An 18365-nucleotide genomic window follows, 5' to 3' on the forward strand; every position below is an offset into this window, starting at 1 on the left:
AGTGGTCCTATGTTGTGAAAAAGATGCTAGAAAGTACAGATTATACATTTAATCATTGGTATTAATTAGAATAATAATGCCAAATACTGCACATGCAGAAAAACATAAATTTTTATCTTGGTGTCTGAATGAAAAAGTGGAGATAATATAATTGAAGCCTGGGGTTTTAGAATTTTCAAATACTAACGTTGAGCTGTTTCTCTCTCTGTTTTAGGAATGTTATGTTCATAATTTATTGAGGATTAGTGTCTATTTTCCAACCTTGAGGCATGAAATTCTGGAGCTTGTTATTGAAAAGCTACTCAAATTGGATGTAAGTATTGAATAATTGGTTTTATCCTTGATTTTTCTATTTTTTATTTTTTTGTTTTTGGTTTGTACCCAGCAGTGATTCTGTGCTTGGTCACACCTCGTGATTTCTGGGTACCATAAGGGATGCTGGGCATTAAACTGGGGTGTATCATGTGCTAGGCAAGCACCCTCCCCACAGTACTATTACTCTAACCTTAATTTTTGTTTTCAAATGTATTCTTTTATTTGAATGGTATGTGAAGCACGATAGCAACCAGATTAGTTGGTCAGTTTGTTCCTTAACTGTTTGTGGCCTACCACTAGATAGACTGTTCATCTGGAAACTGAATAAATTTATCTCAAAGGTGAATTGCCAGTGCCCAGCTACCATATCTGAACCGCACTGTTTTTCTCCTTTGCTTCTCTGTACTGCAGGTGAGTGCATCCCGGCAGGATATTGAAGATGCTGAAGAAACGGCACCCCAGGCTGGCAGCGGGACTGATGCCCCAGAAGTCCTGTTCAACATGGTCAGAATCTGCGCATGAGCCTTGCGTAGGGGATCAGGGCTGGTGTGGCTTGGTGGCAGAGCACTTGCCTGGCCCTCAAGAGGCCCACAATTCCTTCAGCTCCCAGTTCCATAGGAAATCAAGCGTGGGAGCAGGGAAAGACAGGGTGGTTTTCCGTTATTTGGGGCTTTAGGTTGAAACCAGTTCAGTGTATAGGAAAATGGACTGTGAGGACTTTTTTCTTCTAGTCTTCAAAATATTTTTCAAATTTGGGGACCACACTTGGTGGCACTTTTGGAGGGAACCATATGCTAAGCATATGTTGCAGCCCTTTTCTTTCTTTTTATGATTTTGTTTTTGGGTCACAGCTGATCAGGGATTACTCCTGGCTTTATACTCAGAAATCATTCCTGGCTGTGCTTGGTGTAACTATATGAAATGTTTGGCATTGAACCTGGATCTACCGCATGCAGGGCAAGCACCCTACCTGCTGTATAAGCATTCAAGTCCCAACATTCTAACTTTTTTTTTAATTCACTGTGGGGTGTTTTTATTTTTGGGTTTTTTTTTTCGGGCCACACCCTTTTGATGCTTAGGGGTTACTCCTGGCTAAGCGCTCACAAATTGCCCCTGGCTTGGGGGGACCATATGGGACGCCGGGGGATCGAACCACAGTCCTTCCTTGGCTAGTGCTTGCAAGGCAGACACTTTACCTCTAGCACCACCTCACCGGCCCCTGTTTTTTTTTTTTTTTTGAGGGGGGGGGTTCAAACCGGGCAGGGCACAGGGTTTACTCCTGGCTTCTGGCAGGCATGGGGGATCATATGGGATGCTGGAATTTGAACCACCGTCTATCCTGGTTTGGCTGTGTGCAAGGCAAACGCCCTACTGCTGTGCTATCTGTCCGGCCCTACTGTGTTGGGTTTTAAAATGTCCTTGATTTTTCCAGGATGAAGATGAAGAAACTGAGCACAATGCAAAGCCTGAAAGGCCTGATGAGATGCTTCACCCTGTAGCGGAGCGCTTGGACCTCCTCCTGTCTCTCCTCTTCTCCTATATTAAAGATGTCTGCTACGTAGACGGTAACAGCAACTGCTGCCTCTACTGGGCATTTTTCTGGGACTTTAGTACTTTGATTATTTAGGGAAAATAATTCTGGAACTGGAGAGATAGTACAGGGGTTACTCTTCATACAATTAAGATCTAAGATTCTAGAATGAAACTTGGCAGTCAGAATTACAGAACTTGGGCCAGAGAGATAGCATGGAGGTAGGGTTTTTGCCTTGCACATGTGAAGGACAGTGGTTCGAATCCCAGCATCTCTTATGGTCCCCCGAATCTGCCAGGAGCTATTTCTGAGCTTAGAGCCAGGAGTAACCCCTAACCTCTGCCAGGTGTGACCCAAAAAAACAAAAAGCAAACAAACAAAAAACAGGTTAGAAAGATAGCACAGCGGTAGGGCATTTGCCTTGCAAGCAGCTGATCCAGGACTAAAGGTGGTTCGAATCCTGGCATCCCATATGGTCCCCTATGTCGGCCAGGAGCGCTTTTGAGCAGAGCCAGGAGTAACCCCTGAGCACCGCCAGGTGTGACCCAAAAACAAAAACAACAAAGGGCCTGGAGAGATAGCACAGCAGTGTTTGCCTCGCAAGCAGCCGATCCAGGACCTAAGGTGGTTGGTTCGAATTCCGGTGTCCCATATGGTCCCCCGTGCCTGCCAGGAGCTGTTTCTGAGCAGACAGCCAGGAGTAACCCCTGAGCACCACTGGGTGTGGCCCAAAAACCAAACCAAACCAAACAAAATGCAGAACTTGCTCCAGTTTTGTTCTTCTAAAAGAATACTTACTTGTCAAGAGGGGCCGGCGAAGTGGCACTGGAGGTAAGTAAGCACTAGCCAAGGAGGGACTGCGGTTCTATCCCCTGGCGTCCCATATGGGCCCCCCCAAGGCAGGGGCAATTTCTGAGTGCTTAGCCAGGAGTAACCCCTGAGCATCAAACGGGTGTGGCCCGAAAAACAAAACAAAAAAGAAAGTTTGGAAATTACTGGAGAAGATAATGGCTATGAATCCCCAACATCAGCCATCTATCTTGGATTTTTTTTCTTTCCTCCTCTTTTTTTTTTTTTTTTTTTTGGTAATACCCATCGATGCTCAGGGTTCTTATGGATCTATGCTCAGGATCGCTCTTGCAAGGTTCGGGAACCATATGGGAAGCTGGAGACTGAACCCAGGTTCACTGCATTCAAGGCAAGTGCCCTACCTGCTGTACTTCGCTCTGGCCAACTTGCCCTTTTCTACCTTTTTCTGTTTTAAAAGCTTTCCTTTTTATTTTTATTTATTTTTTTAAAGCTAAGCAAAATTGTTATAATTGAAAGAAATCTAGAAAGAGGGAGATGAGGGGAGAGTGAGAGGAAAATATGTTTGTTCAGAAGTAAATACGAGCTTGTCCTGATGGGGAAATGCCTCTGCTAAAATGTTAGTTACTGAGAATATGTACTTGACTACTCTTCCCATCTCTTTCCGCTTTGACTAATTTAAGTCAGGTGAACTGAGCATCCTTGTGCGTGTATCTGCAGGGTGTGGATTATGAGACATCTCAGGCAATAGTGAAGACTGGGTCTAAGGGCTTTTGCTGCCTAGGTTATAGATTGCCTCTTCTAGGGCAGTGTCTCAGCAGAGTGGGGAATGGGCCGGCTTCCCTGCCAGCAAGGGATTAGAATATATATTTTTGGATTTTTTTTTTTTGAGTCATATCTAGCACTGTTCAGGAGTTACTACTGACCTTATTCTCAGGAATTACTCCCAAGAGTACTTAGGGGATGATATGGGATACTTGGGATCGAACCAGGGGCAGCCATGTGCAAGACAAGTCTCTTACCTGCTCGTTCTCCAGCCCCAAGGGGGTCAGTATACCTTTTGTTTGTTTGTTGATCCATAGTTAGAAGTGCTGGGGAGAGGTTGGGGGAACAACCATACGGTGCCAGGGATTGAACCCGGATGCCCACCTGCAAACTGCTCCAGCTAGTCCTTTGAGCCATCTCCCTGGCTTGGATTTTATACTCTCAAAGGGAAAGGAATGCAAGAGGGAGGTGATGTTTTGTTTGAATCATACCTTAATAGATAATGAGTTTCTTTTTTTGTTTTTTGGTCACACCCGAAGGCACCTGGGGGGTTACTCCTGGCTCTTCGTTCAGAAATTGCTCCTGGTAGGCTTGGAGGGAACCATATGGGATGCCAGGATTCGAACCACCGTCTGTCCTGGGTCAGCTGCATGCAAGGCAAATGCCCTACTGGCTGTGCTATCTCTCCAGCCCCAGATGATGTGTTTCTTTTTTTTTTTTTTCCTGCTAATGAATTTAATAGGAAGTTCAATGTAAATTCTTTAATATGGTGTAAAAAATTGTAGATTTAAACCTTCTGGATTGGATCAGAGAAATAGTATAGGACCTAAAGCATTTACCATACATGGAGAAAAATCTCATTCACAAGGCCCATCACATAAAGTCACCTTACATACTTTCAGGAGACATTGTTGAATACAGAGCTAGGAGTAAGCCCCAGTACTACTGGTGTGGTGCTAAATCTAAAAATGTAAATAAAATAATTTTTTATTTCATCATGTAAATTTGAGGTCATATATCTAAGAATTATTAAAGTGATAGTTTTAACATATAGATGATGTGTTTCTTAAAATGAAAACAGCAACAAAAGGGGGGTGGCTCAGGCGGCTTTAGTGCGTGCCCTGCACTGCTGGAGACCCAAGTTTGATCTCTGGCACTCAGCGTGGACCACCTGCCCTAGGTCTTTGGGGTGTTGCTATAGCTTAGTGGCATTGCACCTGGGTTCCATGCATGGCATCATATGAAAATATTTGGAAAATGAAGCTGCTAGGTTTTGTTTTGTTTTGGGTCACACCTGGTGGCCCTCAGGGATTAGTCCTGGCTATGCACTCAGAAATCGCTCCTGACTTGGGGGAGCATATGGGATGCTGGGGATCGAAAACAAGTTTGTCCTGGGTCAGTTGTGTGCAAGGCAAACACTCTACTGCTCTGGCCCCTAGTTTTTTTTTTTTTGTTTTTTTTTTGTATTTTTTTTTTACTTCATATTTTGGAGCCATACCAGTAGTGCTCAGGGATCATTCCTAATGGGACCCAGGGCACCAAGGGGGTACCAGGGGTCAAATCTGGGCCAGCTGTGTGCAAGGCAAGCCCTTTCCCCTATATAATGTTTTTTTCTTTACTTTTTTGGTGGTAGGGGTGGTTTGGGCCACACCTGGCAGTGCTCAGGGTTTACTCTTGGCTCTGCACTCAGAAATCACTCCAGGCAGGCTCAAGGGACCATATGGGATGTCAGGAATCAAACCCAGTTTGGCCACATGCAAGGCAAATGCCCTACCCACTGTGCTATTGCCCCGGCCCCCTATAGTGTTTCTTTACTTCTGAAGCAAGTAGCTTTATAAAAAAGTATTTATGAAACTGAAACTCCAAATTCTCTCCGTAGGAAAGATTGATGTCAAGAAAACCAAGGATTTATATCGCGACCTAATCACGATTTTCGACAAACTCTTGCTTCCCACCCACGCTTCTTGCCATGTGCAGTTCTTCATGTTTTACCTGTGTAGTTTTAAACTGGTACGTGTGCTGTGGAATCCATCTCAGCTGGTTTATCATTGCTCACACCTTTCTCTTTAAGACGGGTGGGAGCCTGGGGTGCAACCCCTTTTCCTGTCAGCTCAGGTATTCTTGAGACCGTATGTCTGCAGTGGGCAGTATCCCTGCTTTCAAATTAAGCCTTTATTTAAAAAGCGAAATCACTTTTGTTTATAAGTCAGCTCCTAATGCAAGCCAACATTTTATCCAGAAGAATTGTAGATTCTACTTTTATTTGGGGGTGAGGGGAGGGGGGAGTGAGGAAGGGAAGAAGAGAGGGTAAGGGAATGGGGATTGGGGAGAGAAAAGAGAGGAGAGAGTGCTACATTACAGAAGGTTCTCACGTCTGAATCTTGACCATGCATGGGAAGGTTTTAAATTTAGTCTGCTTCAAAGTCTTATTGTGAATAACTAGCGAGAACTGTTGGGAATAGATGAAGCCTGTACTTCTGTCAAAAAGAAGCTGTAGGGTCCGGGAGAGATAGGAGAGGGGTTAAGGTGCTTGTCTTGCATGTGGCCCACTCTGGTTTGCTCCCTGGCATCACCAGGAGTGTCGCTTGAGCACAGAGCTAGCACCAGCTTTCTGCCCTGAGCACTGTGTACTGTGGGCTGTGTGCCTGCCACTTCTCCCTTGCCCTTCAAGACTCTCCTCAAGTTGTTTTTTCCCCCATGACTTGACTAAGCTGCAAGAATCTGGCTACTTCCTAATTCTGTTTCTAGTAAGTTCTGTTTGTATAGAGACAAAAGTAGCAGTTCCTGGCGTGTCACTGGTACAGCTTTTAAAATGTGCATTCCGGCCAGAAAGATAGCACCAGTGGTAAGGCGCTGGCCTTGCAACGGCCCATACAGGATGGACCGCAGTTTGAATCCCTGTGTGACCCCCACCCCCCAAAAAAAAGTGCAGATTCAAAGCCCTGGGGAGACCCATCCATGTCTCTAGTGTTGGTTTTGATACTTAGTGGGTTGGAGGACTAATAGCAATATTTGTGTGTGTGTGTGTGTGTGTGTGTGTGTGTGTGTGTGTGTGTGTGTGTGTGTGTGTGTGTGTGTGTGTGTGTGTGTGAGAGAGAGACAGAGAGAGACAGAGACAGAGACAGAGACAGACAAATACTGAGGTGTGTATGGTATGTGTGTGTTGTATAATCAGCAACATAACTGAAATGCTAGTTTTCCGATATGGGTACTTTAAAGGCTTAAAATTCAGTATTCTGTATTGAGTATTTGAAAAGATCACAGTACACTTCTTTTTATAGGGATTTGCAGAAGCGTTTTTGGAACATCTTTGGAAGAAATTGCAGGATCCTAATAATCCTGCCATCATCAGGCAAGCAGCTGGAAATTACATTGGAAGCTTTTTGGCACGAGCTAAATTTATTCCTCTTATGTAAGTAACCTAATTTTCCAAGTGCTTTTTTTTTTTTGCACCAGGCTTTAAAAAGATGACAGTGTTGTCTTGAGTCAGAGGGATAATTTAACTGCTTCAGTTTTGGGATCAGTATTTTTAAGTGGGGATTCCCCCACTTGGTGCAAGCTGTTGTATTTCCCAGAGGCAAATGTAGAGTGAACAGGTTTTTATTTTTATTTTTTTTAGACACAAAAGCTCAGACACAAAGCTTTTGTCCTCGACTGGACAGTTACTGGTACCCGTGGCCGATTCGTATACCTCGATGGTGTTTGTTGCTCTGTGCTGATTTGCTTTTTATTGTTCTGTCATTTTTCTTTTTCCTTTTTGGTTTTTGGGTCACACCCAGCGGCACTCAGGGGTTACTCCTGGCTCTAGCTCAGAAATTGCTCCTGGCAGGCTCGGGGGACCATATGGGATACCAGGATTCCAACCACCGTCCTTCTGCATGCAAGGCAAAACTCACTACCTCTATGCTATCTCTCCGGCCCCTTGTTCTGTCATTTCTCATTTGCATTCCATGGTTACTGTTTCTAAGAAAGCTGAAGGGGTGGGGAGGAGGGGCGGAGAGATAGCACAGGGCTCTCTCTTGCACGCAGCTGATTCAGGATGGACAGTGGTTTGAATCCCAGCATCCCATATAGTCCCCCATGGCTGCCAGAAGTGGTTTCTGAGTGCAGAGCCGAGTAACCCCTTAGCACCGCCGGCTGTGACCCAAAAACAGGGAAGAAAAAAAAAAGCTGAAGAGGGGCCAGTGATAGTACTGTAGGGAGGGTGTTTTCCTTTCACACGGCCAACCCAAGCATGAAACTGGCATCCCATATGGTCCCCTGAGCACTGTCAAGAAAAATTCCTGAGTGCACAGCCAGGAGCAACACTGGGTGTGGCCACTCACAAAAACAAAAACATAAAGAAAACTTGTCTTAGAGAGTAAATTCTGTCTCAGAAATACACTCCTGAGTTGTTTCTCCTGATGATTCCTGCGACTGTCTTTGGGTAGGGATGGCTCTTACCTGTGGCTGAGCCTGGTTTGATCCCTGACACCACACTATGTCCTGAGTTGCGCCAGAGAGTGCCCTCCCCCCACCTCCAACAACATTCCATGACAGTTAGAGATTGGGCTAGTCCTAACAGTCCTGTCATTGGTCATCCTGTCCTAGTTGGATGATTGGGACCTGCATCCACCTGCCGAGAATGGTTAGTTCAAGCTGGGGACCCTTACCTTGTGCCATAGGGTGGGGAATTTGGCAGGGCAGCCAGTCTCCACCCATCCTCGGTTCTTCTTTTTTCTTGTTTGTTTTTTGGGGGCCACACCTGGCAGTGTTCAGGTGTTACTCCTGGCTCTCTGCTCAGAAATAGCTCCTGGCAGACAAGGGGGACCGTATGGGATGCTGGGATTCGAACCACCATTGGTCCTGGGTTGGCCGCTTAAAAGACAAACACCCTACCACTATGCTATCTCTCTGCCCCAACTCTCAATTCTTTAAACATATTTAGGACTCCCTGTGTGCTGTGCTCAACAGATGGAAGACTTCTCCAGGTCCCTGGCCTTTCCCGTTTCGCTCTAGCTTCTCCCTGCCTCTGAACGCCCTATAAATAAAGCAGGGCTGACTTTTTTCTTTGCTCTAATGTTTTGGATGCTTTTAGTAGACTGGCCACACTGATCGGCAGTTTTCTTGCCTCTAGAACTGTAAAGTCATGCCTGGATCTCTTGGTTAACTGGCTACATCTGTACCTAAACAACCAGGATTCTGGAACAAAGTTATTCTGCGACGTGGCACTCCATGGGCCGTTTTATTCTGCCTGCCAAGCTGTCTTCTATACATTTGTCTTTAGGCATAAGCAGCTCCTGAGTGGAAACCTGAAGGAAGGTGAGTGCGGGATGGGTGGCTGGGTGCCAGGTGGTTCCCAGTCAGTACCTTTGGGGCGGAGAAAGCACAGCAGATGCGGTGCTCACCTGAACTGGGCCCATCTGGGTTTTATCCACTGCTTGGAGTAACCCTAATGCAGAGCCATTAGGAAGCTGTAGAACTGCTGGGTGTGGCCCCCAAACCAAACCAACAACAATGATAACAACCTCCAAATTTTACCCCACCAAAAAAAAAAAAAAAAAACCCCACAAAAAACTGAAAATTCTCTCTATGGTTTTACTGGAAAACTGCACATGCATTCATGCCCCTCTTTTATGTATTTCATAGGCCCCTCAGAATCCCTGAGATCACCTCAGTTTTGTTGCTTCATCTTCTGGGTTTTGTGATTAGTGGCTGAAATCGAATCATACTCTTCCCCTGCCCTGTGTAAATTCGGTCTACACTGAGGTTATATGTGTCTTAGCTCTGGGTTTCATGTACATAACGTTAAGGCATGCTGGGAAGACATGCTTGCTTCTTACTGGGTCTTTCAGAGGTAAGCTTTTTCCTTCTGAAAAGCTGCCTCAGGAATGAATGTGGATCAGTTTAGTGGCTGCTTTTCTGGGTCTTTTCAGATCTTGTGCTCTGTCTACAGAACTTAAAACACTTCTATAAATAATCTTGATAATGCATTATTTTATAACTGGGGATGTAGCTCAGTGATATAACACTTATGTACTGTGAAACCCTGGCTTTAATTCCTACCGCCTACAAATAAGCAACACTTTTTTGGGGGGGCAGGGAATGTGTGTACATTAAAGGGCCACGTTTGCCTAGGCTCCTGGCTCTTTGCTCAGAGGCTACTCTTGGTGGTGCTTGGGATCATACACTGGGCATCAAACCTGGTTGACGAAGTGCTTTTACATGGGACTCTCTCTGGCTCCCCAAACACTTTTTTTTTTGGGGGGGGGGGGCGCACCTGGCAGTGTTCAGGGGTTACTTCTGGCTCTGCACTCAGAAAAAGCTCCTGGCAGTCTCGGGACCATATGGAATGCTGGGGATCGAACCTGGGTCAGCCATGTGGAAGGCAAACACCCTACCTGCTGTGCTATTGTTCTGTCCCCCACTTTTTTCTTTAATGTGAAATTCTATTTCTTAAAGTTATCTTTGGTTGGTTGTGTTTTCACCTTTTAAAAACATCCTTTGTTTTTTAATCAAGGTTTGCGATACCTTCAAAGTCTCAATTTTGAGCGGATAGTGATGAGCCAGCTCAACCCTCTGAAGATTTGTTTGCCCTCGGTGGTCAACTTCTTTGCTGCTATCACAAAGTGAGTCACTGGCCATCTCTTGAGGAAAATGACTTAGAGATAGATTTTTCTAATGGGAAAGTCAGTGCCGTTTCTGGGTCCGGAAGAGGAAGCTCAAAGGGCTGAGTGGACTGAGCTTGGGCTTTAGACGAACAAGGCCTGGATTTGATCCTTGGAAGTACTCCAGCCCTCCAGGCTATTGAGGATGTTCCTGAGCTCTGCTGGACATGGCCTGAAGAGAAAGCAAAAAATCAAAATCCGTTCAGTTTCTATGAACTTGTAAGTTCATCAAATTAGTGAATGACAAAACTAATCAACAGCTGAGACTGCAGATGTGAATGTTTTGGGCTCCCCTGGTTAGGAAGATGAGGATGGTTGTTTTTTGTTTTTGTTTTGTTTTTTTTTTTGGGGGGGGGCCACACCTGGTGATGCTCAGGGGTTACTCCTGGCTATCTGCTCAGAAATAGCTCCTGCCAGGTACAGGGACCATATGGGACGCCGGGATTCGAACCAACCACCTTAGGTTCTGGATCGGCTGTTTGCAAGGCAGATGCTGCTGTGCTAGCTCTCCAAGCCCCAAGGATGGTTGTGAGGGAGGTCCTATCCATGTAGTGTCAGCCTGTGTGGCAATGCCTCAACTGTGTTGGTTTTGTCTTTCCACAGTAAATACCAGCTGGTTTTCTGCTACACCATCATTGAAAGGAACAATCGCCAAATGCTGCCGGTGATCAGAAATACAGCGGGAGGGGACTCGGTGCAGACGTGCACGAACCCGCTTGACACCTTCTTCCCCTTCGACCCCTGCGTCCTGAAGAGGTGGGTGCATATGGTTGGGACCCGTAGTTCTCAGGGCCTCCTTCTGTTGGTGCTCAGTCTGCCTGGTATGCAGACCAGGGATTTGAACTAGTCTTTCCCTCCGCGCCGTCTCTCTGGCCTGCTAGGATGAATGGACACTTGATGTTCTTTCTAGGATTGGGGTTTGGGGTTTCTTTGTCCTGAGAGGCCGCTCCTAGTCATGTGTCAGTCTGGGCCTGGAGGCTACTGAGCGCCAGGACTTATTGGGCTTTTTAAAAATGATTTTCTTTGCCTTTGGGCTATAGCTCTTGGTGCTCAGGGCTCACTCTGCACTTTGGGATCATTCCTGATGGGCTCAGGGGAACAATATAGGGTGCCCAGGTTCAAACTTGGATTAAGCACGTTGCAAGGCCAGTGCCCTCCCTGCTGTGCTATTGCTCTGACACAAAGCTTTGGCATCTTTCCCTGGCAGATAGCATCTATCTGGCAATAAGGGGTTTTGTTGATTTGTTTTCTGTTGATGGTGGGGATAGACTTGCCTGGATGAGGCTGTTGTTACTTTCTTCTGGCTCATACTTTTTCTTTGGTTTGTTTTTGGGCCACACCCAGTGCTGCTGAGGTGTTACTACTGGCTATGCACTCAGAAATCGCTCCTGGCTGGGGGGACCATATGGAACACTGGGAATCGAACCAGGTCCATCGTGGGTCAGCCGCGTGCAAGGCAAATGCCCTACCACTGTGCTATCACACAAGCCCCTGGTTCATAATTTTTTGTCAGGTGACTTCTTCCTGCCTTAAAAGACCTCACATCTGCCTTGGCACTTAGGATAAACAAAAACCAAGGGATTTATCAAAATGGGTAATTCTGCAGTATTACCAACCGTTCTTAAAAGTAGCATTCAGGAAGGAATCAGGATTTTTGTCTATTATCAGTTAAACTAGTATTCAGTTTTGAGAAATTTGAGTCCTTCAAGTACTGGTTGACTGAAACTAGATGCTCCTTTAATTTTTTTTCCTCGTGGGTGGCTGGGGAGGGGGCAAATCTGTGTTGCTCAGGATTCACTCTTGGTTGAACCCGGGATTGTTTGGGGGCGGGCATGTAATCTGGGTACTGATCCCAGAGCTCCACCATCCTGGAGCAAAACAAGTGCTCTAGTCCTTCAAGTCACATCTCTGCCTGCACTGATGCTAAATTCCAGCTTCCAAGTCCTGAGTTGCAGAAGTAAGTCTTGTGCATAGAGTTGAAGGGGTAAGCCAGCTTTGACCCTCACAGGAGTATATAAACCTGACATTGAAACGTCCTTTTTGTTAACAGGTCCAAGAAATTCATTGATCCTCTTTATCAGATATGGGAAGACATAAGTGCAGAAGAACTTCAAGAATTCAAGAAGCCAATGAAGAAGGTACACTTCTGATGGATCATACATTCTAGAACTCTCCATGGGATTCCATGTTATAGTCCATAGAAACAGGCAGTGTTCAGTCTTTAGGTCAGGGGTCTCGAAATTGCGGCCCACGGGCCGTTTGCGGCTCTCCGTACAACATTTTGTGGCCCGCGCTGGCCTTCAAATATTGCAGTATTCGTGATTATTCGCTTACCGAATAATCGCAATAAAAATCGCATTAATAAGAACAAAATTGCATTAAACATTCGCATACCCCGAGCAGTTCCGTTTGGGGTATGCAAATGTTTAATGCGATTTTTTGCGATTTTTTTTTCTTACTAATGTGATTTTTTTTTTATTGCGAATATTCGGTAAGCGAAATCCCTTATGCGGCCCTGCCTCACCCCGACTTTGCCTCCTGCGGTCCCCAGGTAAATTGAGTTTGAGACCCCTGTCTTAGGTTCTGTTTTATTCTCTCTTCTTTCACAGGAGTCTAAGCTCAGGTTACGTTCTTATGAAAAGAATTTATAAAACAGGGACTTTTGAAGCAAGAGCATAGCAGTAGGGTGTTTGCCTTGCACACGGCCAACAAATGATGAACCCTGGTTCAGTTCCCAGCATCCCATATGGTTCCCCCAAGCCTCCCAGGAATGATTTCTGAGTGCAAGCCAGGAGTAACTCCTCTGAGCGCAGACGGGTATGGCCCACCCCCCACCCCCCCAAAAAAGTTTATAAAACAGACACACCTCTGTTACTCACAATTTTTTTTGGCAAGGTAGTTTAACATTTTTCTTTATTATGACGTGATTTATCAAGTTTTTTTTTTTTTATAATACAGCCATTGGCCATTCAGTGTTCCAACACCAGTCCCACCACCAGTGTGATCTTCCCTTCACCAGTGTTTCCAATTTCCTACCAGCCACTCTACCTTGCCTCATTGCCAGACAGATTTACCTCATATTGTTTGTTACTGCAGAGGCACATGGAATAATTAAAATTTAGGTTAACAAAGGCAATCGTTTGAAATGATTGTGTCTGTCTCCCGATGGTGTTGACTGGGCTGTGGTTGGTGCTAGTTGAGCTTCTCAGTTATTGTAAAGCATACCGAGCTTGGGAAATTTCTATGGAACTCGCCTATCAGATTTCCTAGACACTAGTGAGCTGATATGAACTATTGAGGTGGTGCAACTGCTCGGGGCTGTGCGGTCCTGGTTTTATAGGTCTGGAACAAATTTGTTGGCTTGGGAGTTTGGTATGGTTAAGTCATGGAGCTGGCTGTCTTTGTCAAAGGGTGTAGGGGGTGGCTCTGGGCTGGTGTGGTTCACTCAGAAAACAGGAATCTCCCACCCATTCTCAGAAGCCCAAGGAGGTATCAGCCCCAGCCCAACTGTCGGGAAGAGTCAGTGGCATCATTGTCTTTTGGAGCTTAGTAGAGGAGCTGGGCTATTTTCTGCGGTGAAGATGGCAGCTGTGAACAGTGCCTACTGGGTTTTCTGGGGACGGGTGGGTGTGGGGGTGTGGGTCTCTTGGCCCACCAGTATTCTAAGAATATCCCAGTGTCTTTAGCCCCTGGTCTGGTCCCACCCGAGAAGGCTCAGCTGCTCTTACTATTTGAGTCTCAAAACATTTTCCAGAGGGGCTGTGGGAAATAACACAGAGAGGGTGGCTGGAGTACTTGTTTGTATGCAGGATTCTTGCACATTCCCCTGGCACTGCCTTGCCCTTGAGGACTGCTGGGTGTGAAACTGGGTCAAAAGTTGAGACTTGAGGGGCCTGGAGAGATAGCACAGTGGCATTTGCCTTGCAAGCAGCCGATCCAGGACCAAAGGTGGTTGAATCCTGGTGTCCCATATGGTCCCCCGTGCCTGCCAGGAGCTATTTCTGAGCAGACAGCCAGGAGTCACCCCTGAGCACTGCCGGGTGTGGCCCAAAAACCAAAAAAAAAAAAAAAAAAAAAAGTTGAGACTTGACAGATGACAAGAGCATGGTGTGATAAGCACAGAATGAGGATGGTTCGCCATGAACCGGGCACCCTGCACCTGTCCAGTGGAGACTGTCTTCCCTTCTTTGCCAGTACTAGTGGAATTGGGCAGTCATCTCTAGGGGCATTCACCCCGTAGCTTGTGTTCTGCCTCACGATCTTTCCATTGCTCCCACAGGAGATGGTGGAAGATGAAGATGACGACTTTTTGAAAGGCGAAGTTGGCATCACGCCGAATTCCTTCGATGCTCATTTCCGGAGCCCTTCCAGTAGTGTGGGGTCCCCTCCTGTCTGGTACATGCCTGACCAGTCCCCTCGGATTGCAAGGGTTTGTGACTGAGAGCTCGCAGCCTCCTTCTGCCCTGTGCCTGTCAGCCCTTGGGTCCTGACTAAGCAAGCGTCACAGTAAACTGGCAGAGTCCGAGCTGCTGCCTCTGGTTCCAGCTAGAACTGACTCGTGCATCCAGACAGACATTCTGTGCTTCCCCACAAGCAGAAGGACTCGCATGTGCAATATTTTCCAGTGGAGTTGAGAATCAGTGTGGGAGATTGGGCTGCTTTGGCTCCTGTAAAGCTATACTTAATTACATTTTTTTATTGTTCATATTGCAAGGCTTATTGAGATGATTATTGTGAAATTTCTAACATGAAGGACTGTTTGGGAACAGCCTTTGTAACTGGTCAGAGCCATAGCCCTAGGACTTTGCAGTGAAAAACCCTTTAGCAACCTATTCTAAGACTTGGCTGTACATGTGTTGAGGAGCCGCTGGAACTGTATTTCTGTTGTTGGGATTTCCGTGGGGCAAGGGGAGTCAGGAGCTGGGGCAATGGCTGGAGCAAGGTCCAGGACACTAGAGCTCAGCTCTCCAGGGTCTTCAGAGTCAGTGGAAGCCTGGAGAGGAAGAGACAGTTCCCTGGGAAGATGGATGGGGCAGACAGTAGTTCTTCCTGTGACAGCTCCTGCTGCAGGGACCGGAGGTCAGGCTGGGTGTTATCTGCACAGCATGACTAGTTCTCTGTGAGGCCTGAGACCATGTCTTTGGAAGGTGAGGTCACACTCTGGTTTGCTTGTGAGCCACAGTTCAGTCAGCCTTACAGTTGAAGATTTTTCTTTTGTCCAGACAAGCAGGAAGGGAGCAAGCGGCACAAGGGGAGTTGGTGGTTGTTTTTTTTATTTTATTTTAGTAACTGTAGTTCAGGATCACAGCTGCCTGCTGCTCTGAGCTTAGATTCGGCTCTTTTTCTGTTTTTATAAACACAGAAAGAAGTCTAAAGTCTTCCACCACTGAACACACTGTGTAAACACCATGGGAGTCATTTTGGATCTCATGTATTTTAGTTTCATTTTTTTTTTTGTCCTTTTTTTGTGAGTCATACAAAATGGATGTCTTTAACCATATTTATTTTTTTTCTGCCACTTTATTTAAGGATAAGCAGTATTCTCTCCCACTTTCCTTGGTCATAAATATTTTGTACTGAGATACTATGTATATATGCTTGTATAACTGTTGATGGTAGCAGAGAGTTTAAATTTGTCTGTAAATATGTTTTTGGGAAAAGAGAAATTTTGCTGCTTTGCAAAATTTTGGATGGTGGTATCTTGGTGGGAAATATCTGAGAATTCAAAGGTTTTATGGTTGTGGAATTTTTAAACATCTGTGAAAAAGCTTTTTTTGTTCAGAAGGAAGTGAGCAAATGTATCCATGATGTCTGCTAAGTGGTCTTTGTGGTTTGCGAAGAAGTTTTAATGTTGAAGGATGTACTTAACAATATGTTTCTTTGAATGGAATTTGAAAGGGTTAAGTCCATTGTGAAAATAGTCACAAGGTTAATTTGAAAATTCCTTCTTATGTCAATACAAGGAGGTATCGCAATAAAGTAACTTCTCACAAATCTTTTATTATTCGTTTGTTAGATTATTTACTTTTTAAACACACACAGTGCACAAGGCTTTCTCTTCCTGGCTTCCTCCTGGGTGTGGGGGACTGAAGTGGGTGCTGGGATCTAACTGGAGTTGTCCCTTGGCTTACTGTCTGCACTCTCTCTCCAGCCCTGGTCTTTCCATGTTTCTGTAACTTTAAAGAGACAGCTGTTAGAGCAGTTCATGCAGGATTACCATCATGGAAGTGAAGCTATTGCCTATGTGATCCTGCTGCTCAGAACCAAACTGCACAGATATGAGAAGGGCTTCCAGACCATCAGTGTCTGTCATTGACCTTGACAGCATCAGGGAGAGCAAACAAGACTTGAACTCAGTACAAGGGAAACAAACAATCTGATGATGGGACGGTAGCAATAGCGAGGAGGGTGTTTGCCTTGCACGCAGCAGCCAGCCAAGTACCCCATATGGTTGTGAGCCTTGTCAGGAGTGGTTCCTAAGCACAGAGCCAGGAGTCTCCCAAAAGCATTTCAGATGCTTTGAAGACCATCTATGAGGAAAAAGCAAGTGAAATGTCTTGGCAAATGACTTGGAAACATTTTCTGCCTTTACAGAAAGTCACTGTACTGGTATGAGAATGTAGAGTTCATTCACAGCTATTTGGTTCCCTTGTGAGAAAATTGAGCAAAACAAGTTGTGACTTCCCCAGAAGGGGTCTTAAAGAGAACCTTCTTTTCCTACATTCTCTCCATCCTGGAGGTGAGCTCTGTGCCAGAATCTAGGGTACAGCTCCCCCTGACAGAAGGTGCCACTAGAAAACCCTGAATTCTACGAGAGTTGGAAGACGAAGAGCAAATGGAATATAGATGTGACTTTGTAATAGGTTTCTCCTGATGTGGCTGGCTCTGCTTCCTCACTACCACATATGGTTTGTAAAACTGCGTTTTATTTCTAGGTTGGCAAGCTGTATTTGAGTCGTTAATAGCTCTGAGTTTTAGGATGAGTACCCGAGGGGGAGTCTCCCTCGAGGCATTTCTGCCTGTGGAGTGCCATACTGCAGCTCCTGATCACTGATCAGTGGCACAGCGGTGTCACTGATGATTTCTTGGCTGTGGGACTAGCCAAGTTTGGCACTTGATTGCCCCAGTTTAGACAGTTTACTTGCTATTACTTGGCAAAAAAAAAAAAAAAAAAAAAGACGTCGGAAAGGGCCTGAGCCATAGGACAGAGGGCGGGTGCTTGTCTTGCACATGGGTGACCTGAGTTCGATGCCCATTATCCCATATGGTCCCCAAACCTGCCAGGAGTAATTCCTGAATGCAGAGCCAGAAGTAACCCCTAAGCACCACTGGCTGGGTGTGACCCCTTCCCACAAACAAAAGCAAAGGCATAGAGAGAGTGGGGAGAGGGAGAGAGAAGAGAGCCTGGGGGAGGTCCAAGGGCTGAAAGCAGTTCATTCCCAGTACGGATAGGACAGGATGGATGTTGGATATTCTAGGTCTGAAACTCAATCACGAACAACTTTGTAAACTGTATTACAGTGATTCAATTAAAATATTAAGAGGGGCTGGAGTGATAGCACGGAGGTTGGGCGTTTGCCTTGCATGCAGGACGGTGGTTCAAATCCCGGCATCCCATATGGTCCCCCAAGTGTGCCAGGAGTGTAGAGCCAGGAGTAACCCCTGAGCACTGCCGGGTGTGTGTGACACAAAAACCAAAAAATAAATAAATAGAACTTTTTTTTTAAATTAAGAATAAACATAGGGGTACCGGAGAGATAGCATGGAGTTAAGGCATTTGCCTTTCATGCAGAAGGTTGGTGGTTCGAATCCCGGCATCCCATATGGTCCCAAGTCTGTCAGGAGCGATTTCTGAGTGTAGAGCCAGGAGGAACCTCTGAGCGCTGCTGGGTGTTACCCAAAAAAAACAAAAACAAAAACAAAAAAAACATGGGGTGGAAGAGAGAGAGAGAGAGAGAGAGAGAGAGAGAGAGAGAGAGAGAGAGAGAGAGAGAGAGAGAGAGAGAGAGAGAGTAGAGAAGGAAGAAAAGGGGGAGAGGGAAGAGAGGAGAAAAGCTCTACAGAGAGAGGAGGGGAAAGAGAGAAGAGAGCAAATAAAAAAAATGGTGGTAGGAATGGGCCCTAATTCACTGTCACTAAGAGAGAAGAAAAAAGAGTGAGAGCGATTTCTGATTATAGAGCTAGGAGTAGCCCTGGGTGTGACCCAAAAACAAAAACAAAAAACAAATCCCAAAAGAACCCAACCAAACAAAAAAAATAAATCTGGTGGTAGGAATGGGCCTAATTCACTGTCACTATGT

General features: G+C 45.7%; 1 protein-coding gene across 1 annotated transcript in view; it reads left to right on the forward strand.

Annotated features, from left to right (window-relative positions):
• Positions 1-15833, forward strand: part of RRN3 (RRN3 homolog, RNA polymerase I transcription factor) — a 33728-nt gene extending 17895 nt beyond the window's left edge. Inside the window, exons 9-18 of the mRNA XM_049768284.1 lie at positions 215-313; positions 727-819; positions 1748-1880; positions 5298-5428; positions 6700-6830; positions 8535-8719; positions 9918-10026; positions 10669-10821; positions 12116-12203; positions 14345-15833. Of these exons, the coding sequence (XP_049624241.1) occupies positions 215-313; positions 727-819; positions 1748-1880; positions 5298-5428; positions 6700-6830; positions 8535-8719; positions 9918-10026; positions 10669-10821; positions 12116-12203; positions 14345-14506 (1284 nt within the window). The 3' untranslated portion in view covers positions 14507-15833. The remainder of the gene's footprint in view (positions 1-214; positions 314-726; positions 820-1747; positions 1881-5297; positions 5429-6699; positions 6831-8534; positions 8720-9917; positions 10027-10668; positions 10822-12115; positions 12204-14344) is intronic.
• Positions 15834-18365: the final 2532 nt, after the last annotated feature.

This window comes from Suncus etruscus, chromosome 2, assembly GCF_024139225.1.
Source record: "Suncus etruscus isolate mSunEtr1 chromosome 2, mSunEtr1.pri.cur, whole genome shotgun sequence".
NCBI classification, from domain to species: domain Eukaryota; kingdom Metazoa; phylum Chordata; class Mammalia; order Eulipotyphla; family Soricidae; genus Suncus; species Suncus etruscus.